The sequence below is a fragment of the Bufo gargarizans genome, chromosome 7 (genome assembly GCF_014858855.1).
Source record: "Bufo gargarizans isolate SCDJY-AF-19 chromosome 7, ASM1485885v1, whole genome shotgun sequence".
Taxonomy (NCBI): Eukaryota; Metazoa; Chordata; class Amphibia; order Anura; family Bufonidae; genus Bufo; species Bufo gargarizans.
Window position 1 is genome coordinate 41,523,667 of NC_058086.1, and position 19,019 is coordinate 41,542,685.

A 19,019-nucleotide genomic window follows, 5' to 3' on the forward strand; every position below is an offset into this window, starting at 1 on the left:
CCCTGGTATTCACCCTTTAACCCTAATAGAGGGATCTGGACTTTGCTGCATAGAACTGCAAGACCGCTACCTCCTGGAGAAGTCCCAGTTTACCCCACAGAGGTCAGAGACGGTGGTGCAATGCACTAAAGGAACAGGCAAACACATAGTAATAAACAGGCTGAGGTTAGCATGCAAATCCAAGAAACAGGTCCAAGGTCAGGGCTGGCAGTGGAGAGTTAAAACAGTAAAACAGGCATGGGTCAGTACATGGGCAGATAACAGGAATCATCACTCCATAGTAAGGAACTTGACATTCTAGGGACCTAATTGTTCCGGCAATGAAATTAGGTCAGCAGCACAGTGTTATAGCAGATGTTTATTAGCAATTAGAAGCAGCCATGCAGTGGCACACAGAGCAAGGGGAGGAGAGGAGTGGTAGTGAACACAAAAATGGGAGTACTAGTTGTGCAATGAATAATAGCAGACGTAGTGAAGTAGTGAGAGACCCAGACAACCAATGTAACAACTGAGAACCCCTTTAAGCCACATGATGAGAACTCTTCCCTGGCTGCAGACTCTTTATAGCATCAGTTAAAGAAAGTCTCCAGAAAAGCATGCAACTACTAGAAAGGGGCCCACATGTAATGAGAACCTGTCAGCAGAATCAATCCTATTAAACCAGGTATACTGCTTGGAAGGTTTGATCCTGCTGATTAAAATGATACCTGTCTTGTGAAAACCAGTTGTGACATTCCCTAGAAAAAATACTTTTATCCTTCATTAAAAAAATGAAGGCTTTCGTGTACCTCAGGGGTGTGGCCAGCACTGGAAAGCTGAGGAGCTAAAATTCTAAGCCCCGCCCCTCACTGCACCGAAGCTCTAATTTAAGTCCTTTTTCTCAGGAACACCACAACCGATTTTCACAAGACAGATGTCATTTCTTTCTGCAGGATCGACCCTGCCAGGGAGTATGCCTGTTCAAATATCATTGATCCTAATGATAGGCACTTTTCCACCTTGCTCCTGCATGGGAGCTGTTACTAACATGAGCTAGTTCCAATCCGTCTATGTCTTGCTCTTTCTTGGTAGACCTCACATCCTTTGATCGCCACATCCTACCAGATTTACCAATGTTTAGAACACAAACAACAAGGACAAAGAACAAATACATTTAAGATTTGAAAACACATAAGCGTGTTCAGGAGCCACCATAAAGCTGTCGTCAGAACAAGCCCCTTCCATGTAACAGGCAATCGAGAGGGAAATTTTGAGTTCTGCATTTCAATCAAACAGTGAGAGACCTAATCATGTACATCTCAGATATCACTACATTTCCCAGCTGGTGACTGATTGCCTGGTAAGACTGAATGTGCTTTAAATTCTGTAATGTAAAATATTACTGGATGGAGCTTGTTTTCTTGGTGTGAAATTCCCCTTTCTTCTCTTGATAATCATGGCGGCACAAAAGCTTCAATACAGTTAAAAGGTTTAAGAGTCACCAGGAGATATACAGTAAGTATATGGTGGGTAAGAAGGTATATAATATAAATGATTACAAAGGAAGAGGAAGCATGGTTCAAATTCTTTAAAAAAAACACTATAGAAATGTATTTGCCCCCTTCTGGATGTTCCATTTTAACTAAAATGTAATACATACATCGATCAGCCCTAACATTAAAACAACCTGCCTGATATTGTGTAGGTCCCACTTGTGTCACAAAAACTGCTTTCAGCAATCAAGGCATGGACTCCACAGGATCTCGGAAGGGTTCCTGTAGTGTCTGACCACAAGACGTCAACAGAAGATCCTTTTTAGTCCACGGATCAGGATTGATTTATAGCAAATCCCACAGCTGTTTGTTCGAAGTTGAGTAATTTGGAGATGATTCACCACCTCAGACCATTCCACCTGCTTAATACAGTGTAGAACCCCCTTGTGTCACAAAAACCACACTGAGCAAGCAAGGCATGGACTCTACAAGACCTCTGAAAGTATCTTGTGGTATCTGACACCACAATCTGGCAACAGATCCATTTTAGTCAATAGATCGGGCTTGTTTTCCAGTGAATCCCACAGATGCTTAGTCAAATTGAGGAATTTGGAGAGAAGTCGCCACCAGAACTTTTCTGACGGGTTCCTCAAAATATTCCATAACAATTTGTGTTGGTGTGGCCGGGGCATTATCCTGTTGAAAGGGGGCACTGCCGTTAGGGGTCACCGCTGACATGAAGGGGTTAATTGTCTGCACGATGTTTAGATAGCTGGTTTGTGTGACATCCACATGATGCTACCACCCAAGTTTTCTAGCAGAACACTGGCCAGAGCATTACACGGCTACCACCAGCTTGCCCGCTTTCTATAGTGCATCCTGGTGCCACCTCTTTCCCAGGCAAGTGACCTGACCATCAACATGAAGCGAAAGACTAGACCACTTACATCTATTGCTGCATGGTCCAGTTGCAGGGGCGTAACTACAATAGCGGCAGACCATGCGACTGCTATGTGGCCCAGGGCAAGAGGGGGCCCAGTCTTAGTTGGGATCATCTCCTCTTGTACTGGAGGTGAAAACTTGGCCACTCTACCCTCTAAACTACTTTTAGCAAATGAGGCAGTGGAAAAATGTCCCAAGGGTCACTGAAAAGGGTTTAGGCAGATACCCTGGTTTGATCCTTGCTATGGGGCCCTTACTTCTCTATGTATGCCACTGTCCAGTTGTGATGCCCATTGTAGACACTTTTGGACCCTTTGTAGGCAGTGGATAGCATGGACTTTCTGACAGGTCTGTGGCTGCACAGCCCCATACACAACAAGCTGTGAGGCCAGTTGTAGACACTCTTCTATCATAGCCAGAATTTGGTTCCAATATTTTTTATTATTTGCTCTTATTTTCTGATTAGATCTTTGATTCTATGTAGTCTGGAGATGACTCATTGCCTTCTATGGGAGAGTGCTGTGGTCATGCTCTGTGGCCTGTGCATTGTACAGGGAGGGGGAGGAGGAGAGCTGTGACATCACCTATTGTGAATTTTGAATCTTATGTTATCTAGCTATAGTTGTTACCTGCAGTGTTCCCTCTGTCACCTATGTGATGCTAATAAAATGACTGTTGAGAAGCGATCTCTGCAGAACAGGAAGCACCAGCCCCATACTAGAACAAAGAAATATTTTCTTCTTCAATAGTGTTCAATAGTTTTTATTTTTAACGTAATAAAAATAAATTAAACTTATAATATTATCAGGGACAGTGGTCAATGTTAATGTATATAACTGTGTAATGCAAGGTTGTGAGTACCATAGAGGTAGACCACCCAGCAGCACAGTGGCCCAAGGACAGAGAGGGCTCAGATCTTTTGTCTTTGTTACTGAGATGTGAGAATCTCCCCTCATCAAAAAATCTACACTGCTAGCAAGCAACAGGGTGGAGAAAAGACCATGGTAAGGGCTTAAGCCGGCCATACTCATTAGACAGATGTCAACTTATCGCTTGGCTAAGCATGCTGGTGTTCTGAATGGGGAGAGGAGAGAAAGCTGCTGTAAGAGACCTCTGGAAGCAGCTTGTTTCCCCAAGAGCAAAGGGATAGCACAGTAGAAATCTGTCCGACCCTTAGGCCTCTTGCACACGACCATATGTATTTTGCGGTCCACAAAAAACGGATCCGCAAAAAATACAGATGACATCCGTGTGCATTCCGTATTTCAGCTGGCCCCTAATAGAACAGTACTATCCTTGTCCGTAATGCAGACTAGGACATGTCCAGAATAGGACATGTTCTATATTTTTGTGTTATGGAAATACGGAAACGGAATGCACACGGAGTACCTTCCGTTTTTTTTGCGGACCCATTGAAATTGGTTCCATATATGGTCCGCAAAAAAAACGGAACGGAAACAGAAAGATAATATGTTCGTGTGCAAGAGGCCTTATTGGGATGTCAGCAGGGGACAATCAGGATGCCAGCATACACCTTAGATGATCAGCTGGTCCCTCCAAAATCTTTGGGTTTGGAACGTATTTATGGTGGTTTCATGAAGAGAAACATCTCCAGGACCTTCTGTTTTGGGTGTGCCTCATAATAAAGGGGCCATTTAGATTTTTTGCTCTATGCCTGCAACTGATATAATGAGTGTCTCCTGGGAATTAAATATTGATGATCTACGCACAACATAGGCCATCAATCTTAGATCAGTGTGGGTTAGACTCTGGACACTCACGCCAATCAGCAGTTCAAAGAGCCTGTGGTGACTACATAGTATACCAGGCACAGCGCCGTACATTGTAAAGTGGCCACACTTAGTATTGTAGTTCAATCTCATTGACTTGAACGGGACTGAGCTGCACAAAGGCCACGTGACTGTTGGACATGATGTCACAAGCCAAGGAAGAAACCACCATGCTTTCTTCGGTCCTTTCAACGTACCTCCACTGATCAGCTCTCGATGACCTATCCGGAGGACACAGTAGGTCATCAATATTTAAGTCCCGGAAAAACCACTTTAATGAGTTTAAAGACATCTAAGCCGCTTGTAGTTTGCGTTGAAAGTATCACGGCTGCAGAGGGTCAGGGTGGTTGGTCTACTATAGCGACACTCCTGATATGAAGTGCTGTGAATAAAACGATAGACCAGAAATACAAATAGTGTTAAAGATGGGAAGGTAAATCAGTTTTTATAATTTTATCTCAGCACTTAATTTTGGTCTTTGAAAAATAATGTTCTGGTTTGAGGTATCAAACACCGGGGGCTTTGGAAGTTTTTAGATAGTGGCTTCGGGCGTACTTTTATTTGATTTCATATTACTTCTTTCAGTGCCTGCTTGTTGGCTCGGAGGCGTTTGCGTTTTGGAAGTGTTTATTTTAGCAACTAATGTTGGTAATATTAGATCTGGCATTATTTTAAGGCTTCCAGTATTAGTGCCTTAATTTGTGCTGACATTTTTTTAATTTTATTTCACTTTTTTTTACTTTGTTTTTGGAGGTTATGTAAAATTGAAGTTGTTTGTAGAGAAAATGAGGCTTGATAATTGTGTGTATGCATCAAACTGCCTGTAAAATACATGACTCTGAAAAGTTTCTTGGAGCAGGAGCCAGTATGTTTCAGCTGCTCCCTACACTAGCTGATAATAGGGGGACCTCCCTCCAGTAGGACCAACCATCACAGTGGGAAGTTTGCATTAATGGTAGTCCATGAGCTTAGACCCCTACAGGTCTCCAATAGAAAAGGGAAGACACTTTTTATACGCCTATCCCAGGAAATCTCCCAGGAAAGCCTACCCTTTAAGCAAAGTGATCTTCTGATCTGTGACATTTGGCTGAGTTTCCCCCAAGGGCAGGGACGAGTGTTGAGCAAAGCATTCAAAGTGGAATTCGGCCCGAAGTTAAGGAAAACTTCGATTCACAACAGATCCGAATTTCCTCGCTTTTCGTGGTAACAAATCAGGTTTTCCTAAAATGACAGTAGCATGTATTACAAAGTGAAAGTAAGAAGCCCATAAACACAAGATCACCCATAATGGCGTGCAGCCAGCCAATCCGCAGATCCCCTGTGATGTCACAGCCCTATAAAAACCTCATCCCGAACAGCCTCTGCCACTGTCCTGTGAGCTGAGCATAGGGAGAGATGTGGCAAAAGCTCATGTACTAGGTACAGTGTTCCTGAAAATAATTAATAGAAGAATACTGGAGAGCGAGAGTGCAATGAGAGTGCAGGGGGAGTGCAGGGAGAGTGCAGGGGGAGTGCAGGGAGAGTGCAGGGAGAGTGCAGGGGGAGTGCAGGGAGACTGCAGGGAGACTGCAGGGGGAGTGCAGGGAGAGTGCAGGGAGAGTGCAGGGAGAGTGCAGATAGTGCAGGGAGACTTATTATGTGTCAGTTTAAATTATTTATTCCTACATTTACTTATTGCTACATCAGCTGTAAACTAAAATATGTAATTCAATACCAATAAGATGGAAACTTGTATTATTCCACTGCCAGCATGCCAACCAATACAATCCAGTCTGCACCCATCAGGGGGGCCAGGTTTTAATGATGACCATCCTCATCTTTTGCTGGCTTTACTTCTTCCAAATCATCCTTCTTGGTCTCCATGTCCTAGATAAGTCAGCAAGATGCAGAGAGAGGAGGAGCTGGATGCTCCTGATGACATGTTCTTATTGATATTAGATGATGTGGAAAAGGAGGAAGAGCAGATGGCAAAAGAAGGGCTCCCACCTATAGGGCAGGAGAGTGCTGGGGTTGGAAAAGTGGGTATGCCAGCATATTGTCCCCCAACCTAACCAACCAAAACCCATACCAGCACCAGTCCCTGTTTAAAGATGCAAGGTGCTGCACAGCCATTAAAAATGAAGACCGACTATACAAATTGCAACTATTAAATGCAAATCAGCTGTGGGCTATTCGGCAGCATGGCCGCTCTGTGTGGCTATACCTTAAGGAAGAGTGGCCTGGGTATACCTGATTTTTAGCAATTCATGATGAATACATTTGTAACTAATCAAATTTGTTGTGGGACTTAGGAGAAGTTGCCAAATCAAATTTTTCTAAACTTTTTCAAAACGCTCATCTCTAGCAGGGACCATACAGTATAATCTGGACACAAATGAGACGCTGTAAAATTGCAGATGACCAATAATTTGGTGGTTTCCTATGGGTAACAATATTGTTGGCTACCTTGCAACCAATGCAAATCCAAAAATACAGCATTGAAAATGTATTGTGGTAATCTTATGGTTTTACTGTAACCAAATGTTGCAACTTGAAGTAATTATCCAGTTCGAAAGACACATTTCCATATAAAATATTAGGAATTTGAACCCTGTTTAGGACCCTCATCTGTTGGTCAGAATGGAGGGTGGTTAAAATAGCGTCTCCCTCTGAGGACCTGTCCTGTCTTGCATTACACATGGACACTATGTAATACTTTATCTCCCCTGCGAGATCACTGCAGGGATATTGAGCACTTTGCTCCATGATTTTGTCACAGATAAGAGTTGATTGCTAGGGGTCCGTTTGATCAGCTCATTTTAAGGCCTCATGCACATGGCCGTTGCCAGTCGTGGCCTGTATTGCGGTCAGCAGACACTTGTTATATATTTTTTTGCTGTGCGGACGGATCACAGACCCATTCAAGTGGAATGGGTCTGGATCCGTTGCGGCAGTCGCGCGGATGGTGCCCGTGCGTTGTGGACCGCAAATTGCGCCCCCCCTCCCCCCCAATGCACGGTCATGTGCAATAGGCCTTAAAAGTACCTGTCACCTTTCCTGACATGTCCTCATAATATAGCAATTCTGTAGTATCTAAAAACTCTGTGTCTCATCCCCCTGTTATTCCTACAACATATCCATGCATGTCCTCACTCTGTCCAATCAGTGCTGTCAGCCTCTTTGGCACCGTTAGTCATACGTTTCTGGGAGGAAAAGCAGAGGAATATCACAACTCAAGAGTTATAAGAATAGATGCTAAATTGGGGAATACAAGTATTTATTAAAGCAGATATACCAGGAGAGATCACAGTTCCACTTTGAATTGTCCATAGCGGAGAGCCCCCATAATGAGGAAAACGGTGCATATGGTGTTTGTGTGGGCTAAAGAAAAGATCAAAGCCATGGCTGCCGTAGATAAAGCGGAACAGAACAAGAAAGAAATCCATGACCAAACAATATAAGAGAACATTTCAGAGGAAAAGAACATTTCATTATTTTCCACTATCTTACACGGTCTTTCAGAAACGTGTTTTTTTTGGCAGAGAAAAATTAGATGATGAGTAGTGTTGATCGAGCACCAAAGTGCTTGGGTCGAACACCTCGGGATGCTCGGGTGCTCTGCCGAGCACCAGAGCACAATGGAAGTCAATGGGAGAACCAGAGCATTAAATCAGGCACCCCATGTTCTGAAGAGGGGAGGGAGTCTGGTTCATAAGAAAAGGTCGGAAATTGATGGAAACACCACCGAAATGGTTCGGGAACAGAACGGGGAGAATGTCTGGAGGCATCTTGGACTCCCAGGTCACTGCTGGGAACGATGTTGTCCGAGTAGTACGCCACTTTTACAGACTGACAATAATACGCACAAAACCAAAGATAAAATCAATTTTAGAGGAAAAATTGTTAGGTAACATTCTTTCCTGTATATTTACTTGTATATAAAGTGCAAGTGCTGCCAAAAATTACAAGGAAGAGGCACTCCGACACAACCTGTATATCACATAAAGGAGGGCCTCATTCACATTGTGGTAGAATTGTTCAGGTTGTGGGACTCCTACACTCATAAAGCCTATGCACTAAGGGAAAGGGCTGCCAAAAATTACAAGGAATTGGCACTCCAATACACCCTTTATTACACATAAAGGAGGGCATCATACACACCCTTGAAAAATTATGATTGATGGCCTGCTGGTGACCCTCTAAAACATTAGGGGGTGAGGGCCTGTTGATCTGACCATCTAATACATTAGGGGCGAGGGCCTGCTGCTGATGTGACCATCTAAAACATTAGAGGTGAGGGTCTGCTGCTGATCTGACCTTTTTAAACATTATGGGTGAGGGTCTGCTAATGATCTGACCATCTAAAACATTATAGGTGAGGGCCTGCTGGTGACCCTCTAAAACATTAGGGGTGAGGGTATGCTGCTGAGCTGACCCTCTGAAACATTAGGAACAAGGGCAGCCTAATAAGCATGTTGATATGATGGAGGAGGATTGAACCATATACCCTTTTAGTGGTGAAAGGGGTACATGGGAATACAGTGTATTCAGTACACCATAAAAGCCACATTTAAAGTGCCTTTATGTTCGGCCGCTTTCCTCTGGTGGAGTAGAGAAGTCAGGGGCAATCCAGGCCTTGTTCATTTTGATAAGAGTCAACCGGTCAGCATTTTCAGTTGATAGTCGGATGCGCTTATCAATTATGCCCCCAGCAGCACTAAATACCCGCTCTGGCAAACCGCTTCCAAGGCGTAGAGCGCCAGTTTGTGCCACATGTCCAGCTTGGACACCCAATAGTTGTAAGGCCCTGAGGACGCTGACACGGTCTGTTACGTACTCCCTCACCATTTTCCAAAACTTTTCCCTCCTTGTGACAGTAGGCCGCGCATCAGGGTGAGGGTGCTGGCGGGGTGTCATGAAACTGTCCCAGGCCTTGGAGAGTGTTGTCCTGTCTCTGTTGGAATTGCAGTGTGTTTGGAGCAATTTTTCCACAAGGACCTTCTGGTATTGCAGCATTTTGCTCGTCCTCTCCACCACAGGAATGAGAGATGAGAAGTTCTCTTTGTAGCGGGGCCGAGAAGGGTGAACAGCCAGTAATTGGTGTTGGCCAAAATGCGTATAACGCGACAGTCACGGGAAAGGCAGCCTAACATAAAGTCAGCCATGTGTGCCAGAGTCCCAACAGACAAGACTTCACCGTCCTCATCAGGAGGATGACTCTCAATCTCCTCATCCTCTTCCTCCTCTTCGGCACATCCACACTGAACAAATGGAATAAACTTGCTGTGGGCACTACCCTCTGTAGCGGAGGCAACCGTCTCCAGCTCCTCCTCCTCATCATCATCCAATTCGTGCTGATTCACCCTGTGTACTGTCTTCCTACATTTCCACCTCTTCCACATGTAAAGCGTCTGCCTTCATTGTGAGCAGCGAGCTTTTGAGTAGACACAGAGGTGGGATGGTTACGCTGATAATAGCGGCATAGCCGCTCACCATCTGTGTTGATTCCTCAAAGTTGCGTAAAACCTCACAGAGGTCAGACATCCATGCCCACTCGTCGCTTGTGAAGAGCGGAAGCTGACTGGAAAGGCGACTATTATGTTGCAGCTGGTATTCCACTACTGCCCTCTGCTGCCCACAAAGCCTGGCCAACATGTGGAACATGGTTGTGTCTATATAGCACCCGATGACATGTTCTGGCCAGCCAATCACTATAATGCCAGAAACCAACATGGCTACGGCATTACAGTGAGTGCCAGCACCGCCGCGCATGTTTATTGGCTGCGTAGCAGCCAACAAACGTGCGGGGAGGAGACTTGAGCATCACGCTCGAGCACGCACGGTCTTCGGCCGAACACCGCGATGTGCCGAGCATCGCGATGCTCGAGTAAAAAAGTGTTCCGAGCATGGTCGCCCAACACTAATGATGAGTATAAAAGTTGAAAAAATAAAAAAAAGTTTCAATACAGCATTTTTCTAATTTAACTACTATTTTATAATTGCATCTCTGATTTTTTTAAATATATTTTATTATATTTTGATTCTTTTTTGATATTTCAGTTTCTCCGAAGATCTACGACATCTCCCCCAACATGGTTGTCAATGAAGGAACGAACGTATCACTCACGTGTTTGGCCAGTGGAAAGCCGGAGCCTTCAATACTGTGGAAACATATCTCGCCATCAGGTAGGTGTTCGCTCAGTTGTAACATTTCGCATCTAGCTTGGCAGGACTTGGCCATAGCCCTGGAAAATGCTTCTGAAAGGGGTTGATGTCCAGTGGTTCTATAAGATGCAGATCCACTTGGACAAAGGACTAATTTACACTAAGTGCTAGCCATAAAATAGACCTGTATTATTTAACATTATATAGCGGTATGATTTGGAAATTGAATTGCAGTAGTATGTGCAAATTGGATGATTGCATTATGTGGGCTATTTAAGATAGTATTATTTGGGTGCTGCTATGTGTCCGTTATGTCCATTGGATGTTGTTATATTCCATTATTTGGATATATGGTGGTATTATGGGAGCTTTAAGGCAGTATTAATATGTAAGTGTACAGTAACTCTGTTATATGGGCATTGTATAGGAGTATTATTTGGATACTAAGTTGCGGTTTTATTTGGAAATTTGGTGGCAGTATCATGCGGTAAATATATGTTTTGGGAGCACTATATAGTATCATTGTTTAAATACTGTGTAGATGCATCATTGGTGACTAAATTGTAGTATTTGTGCATGAACATATGGGTAAAAATACAAATTTTCGATGTTAAAAAACAAAAATGCCCCTTCCAGTTTCCCAGTATGCAAGTGTTAAAGGGCATCTGTCAGCAGATTTTCACCTATAAAGCTGGCTGACCTGTTCCATCTCCACTTTCTGTGTTGGTCCCATGTTCATATGTTTCCGCATTGCTGATAAAAATGATGTTTTAATATATGCAAATGAGCCTCTAGGAGCAACGGGGGCGTTACCATTACACCTAGAGTCTGTGTTCTCTCTCTGCAACTGCGGCGCCCTCTTTGTTTTGATTGACAGGTCCCGGCAGTGTAAACATCTTCACCCCTGGCCCTGTCAATGAAAGTGCAGAGGGCGCAGCAGTTGCAGAGAGAGCAGAGCCTCTAGGAGTAATGGTAACGCCCCCGTTGCTCCTAGAGGCTCATTTGCATATATTAAAACCTCATTTTTCTAAGCAATGCGTGCACATATGAACATGGGACCAACACAGATGCCTTCAGCTGCCAAGTGCACTTGTAACAGGTCAGTTTCAAATCTGCTGACAGGTGCCCCCACAATGTGGAACATAAAGCACCACTCTCCATATTTCTGATGAATTTGTTTAATATTTTAGGGAAGACATTTTTTAAAATCAAACTTTGCAATAAAAAGCCACTCTCAGCCTCATCTGCTTTATTTGACTACTATTTTGGAAAAATAAGACGAGAGGTGCTGTATAAGTATGGCGCTCAATCTCAGCACCATTTTTCTCAATGTTTTTTATCACAGATCAGTGTTATGACTACAGTGATAAATCTCCTACTTCCCTTCACACAGTATATTATAAAACAGTCTGCCTGCTGCCACCACTAGGGGGAGCTCAATGCTCAGGAATGTATGTAGTTACTATTGAAATCCTTGAAAGCTATAGAATCTCTATAGACTGAGCTCCCCCTAGTGGCAACTTATGGAAAATACATTACAGTATGTTGGGAATGGAGCCCTGAGTCCCATACCACTCACATGCTCTGCCCCATGGAAGGTAGACCACTGGACGCTACTTGTTTCTCAGGGCCCCATTTTCTATATAACACGATGATACAGCTTCATCCTTATTGTTTTGCTGACTGCATTTAGCACACAAATTGAGGACATCACTCTCTAAACGCTGTCGTCCTCCTCTCAATGTTCATCACCATCTCATGTTTATCACTGAACTTTTCAGATGTAAATGTTAAACCTATGAATTCCGAGCTGTATACAAAGTACATCAATTGTGCTCCTCCAGACGTGTTATTCTATGGGAGAAAAGAAGAAAAAAAAGCCATTAATTTAGCCGGAGGCAGAGATTATAACGCTACAGTACAAATGGTTTAATAACTCTTTGAGATTGCATTATAGATTCTAAAAGTAGACTTTACTTCAAGATCTAAAAAGCAGAGAAAGCTCTTCTGAAAAGATTGAGCTCAGCAAGCGCCGCGCGGCAGCACAATAAGATTCCACACAAGTGCAATGAAAATGTCATTTTGTTTCCAATACTTTATGAAACAAGTTTGCTGCTTGATTCATAAAGGTTTGCAAAAGCCCTTTAGAAATTGCCAGGGTTTTTCTAATGTAACAATCGCTTACATGTAAAGGGGGCATTTAGTTTCTTAAGGCTTTTATTGATTGGTCTGGATGGGTTCCTTCCGTTTTTTGATTTATTGGTGCAACTTCTTTTTGTGCTAAGAAGAGATACAACCACGCCATTGTTTACTTTGTTGTTTTGTATTGTGACACAGTGGCCCCATCTAGAAACAATCCTAGAGGCGTAGAAAGCGCAGAAGACCCCATATCCTGCATCTGACCGATAGAAAAAAACGAAATAACCATATGATATCACACATCTATATACCAAAAGAGGAAGCCAACAAAGACAGAATCTCCATTCTCATCTGTTCTTACCAAAAGAAGGCAGTATTATAACTAATATAATACTGCCTCCTATGTACAAGAATATAACTACTATAATACTGCTCCTATGTACAAGAATATAACTACTATAATACTGCCCCCCTTGTACAAGAATACAACTACTATAATACTGCTCCTATGTACAAGAATATAACTACTATAATACTGCTCCTATGTACAGGAATATAACTACTATAATACTGCTCCTATGTACAAGAATATAACTACTATAATACTGCTCCTATGTACAAGAATATAACTACTATAATACTGCCCCCCTTGTACAAGAATATAACTACTATAATACTGCTCCTATGTACAAGAATATAACTACTATAATACTGCCTCCTATGTACAAGAATATAACTACTATAATACTGCTCCTATGTACAAGAATATAACTACTATAATACTGCCTCCTATGTACAAAAATATAACTACTATAATACTGCTCCTATGTACAAGAATATAACTACTATAATACTGCCTCCTATGTACAAGAATATAACTACTATAATACTGCTCCTATGTACAAGAATATAACTACTGTAATACTGCTCCTATGTACAAGAATATAACTACTATAATACTGCCTCCTATGTACAAGAATATAACTACTATAATACTGCCTCCTATGTACAAGAATATAACTACTATAATACTGCTCCTATGTGCAAGAATATAACTACTATAATACTGCTCCTATGTACAAGAATATAACTACTATAATACTGCTCCTATGTACAAGAATATAACTGCTATAATACTACTACTATCTACAAGAATATAACTACTATAATACTGTCTCCTATTTACAAGAATATAACTACTATAATACTGCTCCTATGTACAAGAATATAACTACTATAATACGGTCTCCTATGTACAAGAATATAACTACTATAATACTGTCTCCTATGTACAAGAACATAACTAATATAATACTGCTCCTATGTACAAGAATATAACTACTATAATACTGTCTCCTATGTACAAGAATATAACTACTATAATACTGTCTCCTATGTACAAGAATATAACTACTATAATACTGTCTCCTATGTACAAGAATGTAACTTCTATAATACTGCTCCTATGTACAAGAATATAACTACTATAATACTGCTCCTATGTACAAGAATATAACTACTATAATACTGCTCCTATGTGCAAGAATATAACTACTATAATACTGCTCCTATGTACAAGAATATGACTACTATAATACTGCCCCTATGTACAAGAATATAACTACTATAATACTGCCTCCTATGTACAAGAATATGACTACTATAATACTGCCCCTATGTACAAGAATATAACTACTATAATACTGTCTCCTGTGCTGGAAAATGTTTACTATATTCCGGCACATAGGAGGCAGTATTATAGCAGATATATTCTTAAACATAGGAGGCGGTATTATAGTAGTTATATTCTTATACATAGGCGCATAGATAAATTATTATTTCCCAAGGATAGTCCTCTGAACACTCTGAAAATTGACGACTCCTTTGAGTATCTCGGCAGTACAGTCTCCCCTAGGGTGGAAGATTTTATCCCGCTTAACTCGATGCCATTGATAAATAAGTTAAGGTTAAAAATAACAACGTGGCTTCGTTTATCTCTATCAAAGGCTGATAGAATATCTCTAGTTAAGATGGTGATTCTCCCTCAGTTACTCTATCTCTTTAGGAATTCTTCAGTTTGGATCCCGGATAGGTATTTTAAGGTGATTGAAAGAATTATTAATGATCTACTCTGGGGCAGGAAACTGGTTAGACTTAAATTAGAGAATTTGGTATAAGCCTCTGGAGAGTGGAGGAGTCAACCTCCCCTGTTTCAAGGGATATTTTTTAGCTGCACAGTTTTGTCTTCTCCGTGTATGGAAAGATAGCCCACTTTGCAGGGACTTAGTTAACAGAACTCCATATGATAATTTTTTTACTCTTCTGGAGTCTGGTCAATTGACCAACTCCGGTCGGGAATTTAGATGAGCCAGGAATCTTTTTGTGAAGTCATGGCAGGCTATTAGACTATGGTGGGGAGTGAAAGGCTCCTTTATGGTACATTCAGTATTTCAAAACTTTAGATGCACTAGCTAAGGAACAATACTGGCAAAAAAGTAATATTGTATATTTGACACAGGTAGTAAATAATGGAGATATTATTTCTTTTGTAGAATTATCACAGAGAGAAAAAGCACAGAAATTATTATGGTTTCGGTATTTACAGTTAAGATCGGCACTTTTGAGTATACAGGATAAAAATAGGCTTCAGATACACACTTTAACACAATTTATTGAGTGGATAGGGAATTTGGACCAGAAGATGAAGATCTCTCACATTTATAAAAATGTATTAATAACTCGATTTGGAGGTGCTTCCTCTCCTGGTCAGAGGACTTGGAAAAATGAGTGTCCAATGGTTTATTTGGATGACCAGGAGGAAGTAACTCTGAACTTAAAATTGGTCTCACATAATTTTTATCACATAATCACGTGGTGGCTCAGTTTAATATTCTGCATAGACTTTATGTTACTCCTCTCTGGCATAATAGATGTGGGATTAGGAAAGACTCTAACTGTCCCAGGTGCGATGTCCCTAAAGCGGACTATCTGCACATGTTTTGGTCCTGTGCAGAGCTGAAACAGTACTGGGGAGGTTATCATAAATACATTGAGGGGAAACTGAAGGTGCGGATCCCTTTTTCCGCTGAATGTTGGGTAATGGGGGAGCTGGCCAAGGTGAGCTGTCAGCAACATTAAAAAAAATCTGTTATTTAAGATAAAGTTTTTGGCACCTCTTTTGATAGCACGCTCTTGGTTTTCACAAAAGAGTCCTACTATGAATACATGGTAAAATCTGGTGAACACTACTAAGAAATATGAATATATTCTGTATAAGCAGAGAAACACGGAGAAAAAATGGATTGGAATTTGGGGAGACTGGAATTCATAGAACTTCCGATCCTCACTTGTCACCATTCTCCTCGGTCTTAGAACCAAGGAGTGGTGGTGAATGAAGACGCATCGCAGGAAGGAAAAGGGGGGGGGGGTTAAAGAAAAATATGATGATAAATGTTATTGATGATATTTTTTTACAGTGTGTATTGTTGGATGACTAAAAAAAAGAGTAGTAGTTATATTCTTGTACATAGAAGGCAGTATTATAGTAATTATATTCTTGTACATAGCAGCAGTATTATAGTAGTTATATTCTTGTACATAGGAGGCAGTATTATAGTAGTTATATTCTTGTACATAGAAGGCAGTATTATAGTAATTATATTCTTGTACATAGCAGCAGTATTATAGTAGTTATATTCTTGTACATAGGAGCAGTATTATAGTAGTTATATTCTTGTACATAGGAGCAGTATTATAGTAATTATATTCTTGTACATAGGAGCAGTATTATAGTAGTTATATTCTTGTACATAGGAGGCAGTATTATAGTAGTTATATTCTTGTACATAGGAGGCAGTATTATAGTAATTATATTCTTGTACATAGCAGCAGTATTATAGTAGTTATATTCTTGTACATAGGAGCAGTATTATAGTAATTATATTCTTGTACATAGGAGCAGTATTATAGTAGTTATATTCTTGTACATAGGAGGCAGTATTATAGTAGTTATATTCTTGCACATAGGAGCAGTATTATAATAGTTATATTCTTGTACATAGAAGGCAGTATTATAGTAATTATATTTTTGTACATAGCAGCAGTATTATAGTAGTTATATTCTTGTACATAGGAGCAGTATTATAGTAATTATATTCTTGTACATAGGAGCAGTATTATAGTAGTTATATTCTTGTACATAGGAGGCAGTATTATAGTAGTTATATTATTATACATAGGAGGCAGTATTATAGTAGTTATATTCTTGTACATAGGAGGCAGTATTATAGTAGTTATATTCTTGTACATAGGAGCAGTATTATAGCAGTTATATTCTTGTACATAGGAGCAGTATTATAGTAGTATATTCTTGTACATAGGAGCAGTATTATAGTAGTTATATTTTTGTACATAGGAGCAGTATTATAGTAGTTATATTCTTGTACATAGGAGCAGTATTATAGTAATTATATTTTTGTTAATAGGAGCAGTATTATAGTAGTTATATTCTTTTACTTAGGAGACAGTATTATAGTAGTTATATTCTTGTACATAGAAGCAGTATTATAGTAGTTATATTCTTGTACATAGGTGCAGTATTATAGTAGTTATATTCTTGTACATAGGAGCAGTATTATAGTAGTTATATTCCTGTACATAGGAGCAGTATTATAGTAGTTATATTTTTGTACATAGGAGCAGTATTATAGTAGTTATATTCTTGTACATAGGAGCAGTATTATAGTAGTTATATTCTTGTACATAGGAGCAGTATTATAGTAGTTATATTTTTGTACATAGGAGCAGTATTATAGTAGTTATATTCTTGTACATAGGAGCAGTATTATAGTAGTTATATTTTTGTACATAGGAGCAGTATAATAGTAGTTATATTCTTGTACATAGGAGCAGTATAATAGTAGTTATATTCCTGTACATAGGAGGCAGTATTATAGTAGTTATATTCTTGTACATAGGAGGCAGTATTATAGTAGTTATATTTTTGTACATAGGAGCAGTATTATAGTAGTTATATTCTTGTACATAGGAGCAGTATTATAGTAATTATATTTTTGTTAATAGGAGCAGTATTATAGTAGTTATATTCTTGTACATAGGAGGCAGTATTATAGTATTTCTTTTCTGATACATAAGCACAGTATTATAGTAGTTATATTCTTGTACACAGAGGGCAGTTTAATAGTAAATAGCCATTACTGCTATTAGTTTAAATTTATTCAGGGCAGAGATTCTCTCGGGTGTTGCAAACCCATTGAATATAAATAATTTACCACTAGCTGATTTTCTAGAACCTTCTCTTTAATCAATGGCATCCTCTCATTGGTTATCTCTGCCATGTCATCTGCTTCTGATTTTATATGATCCGCGCAGTTGTGATAATAAAAAATACATTTTCCAGACTGTCAGCTTTGTTGGATTATTGAGTGCTGGATTACTGGGATTATGCCATACATTATCGTTATCTGAAGATAGGAAAACCCTTCAGTGGATGGAGACACATGTTGAACTAAAGCAGGGTTCATGAGAATGGAATTCATACCATAGATGAAAGGGGTAAATTCCTTTTTCTTGAATGAACAGGTTTAATATAATATGGAGTATAATCTGAAGCTTAATGTGATCATGCAAATTGACTGTACCCCTAGGGTGGACTGAGAGGGATCTGGACCCCAGATAAAAGCAGTAATGGAACCCTTATTAATTGCTATCATCATATGGTACACTTGGTTGAGGAGAAGGTAGTGTACTTTAAGGGGTTGTGTCAGGATTTAAACATAGCGCCCATTCACAGATTATAGGGGTCCTCTGGACTACATTCTTTAAAGTTGTTCTCCGGGCTACAGATATTAATGACTTATCATTCAGATAGGTGGGGCCCAACGCCCAGTTGGAGTTTAGTAGCAGACAGCTCCATATACTGTGTGGTGGCTCTACCAAGGTATTTCAGCTCAGCACCCATTTCAATGAATAGGAGCTGAACTTCAGCCTTCATCACCTTCTGCTACCACTCTCAATGCTGATCGGTGTGGGTGCAGGGTGCGGACCCCCAACAATCTAATTTTGATGAGCTATCTGGAGAATGAGTGATCAATATCTGTAGCCTGGAGAAACCCTTTAAGAAATAAATGTCTGATCGGTGGGAATCTGAAAACAAGGAACCTACTGTATGTCCTTCTGTTTGAATGGAATGATGGTCGAGCATGTGTGCTGCCCCTCCATTCATCTCTATGGGATCGATGGAGATAGCTAAGTTTTGTACTCTGAGGTCTCTTCGGCAGTCCCATAGCGATGAATGGAACAGCAATGTGCTGCTCCATTGATACAGGGGAGCAGACAGGAGCCCCATATTTTTGATCAATGGGAATCATCTAACCAATGATAATGAGATCTGAACCTTGATGCATATTGAATCAGCCAACATATTGGCTCTACACGAAGTCAAGTCTGTTTCAGTCTATATTACAGGCCAGTAGCAAGCATAGAAGTCTATGGGGCCTGTTTTACATCCATA

General features: G+C 40.4%; 1 protein-coding gene across 2 annotated transcripts in view; it reads left to right on the plus strand.

Annotated features, from left to right (window-relative positions):
• The window catches only part of NEGR1 (neuronal growth regulator 1), a 488,212-nt gene that overhangs the window by 235,008 nt on the left and 234,185 nt on the right, over positions 1-19,019 (plus strand). For both annotated transcript variants that reach the window (XM_044301363.1, XM_044301364.1), the window contains exon 3: positions 10,244-10,369. In XM_044301363.1, coding sequence (XP_044157298.1) covers positions 10,244-10,369 — 126 coding nt within the window. The remainder of the gene's footprint in view (positions 1-10,243; positions 10,370-19,019) is intronic.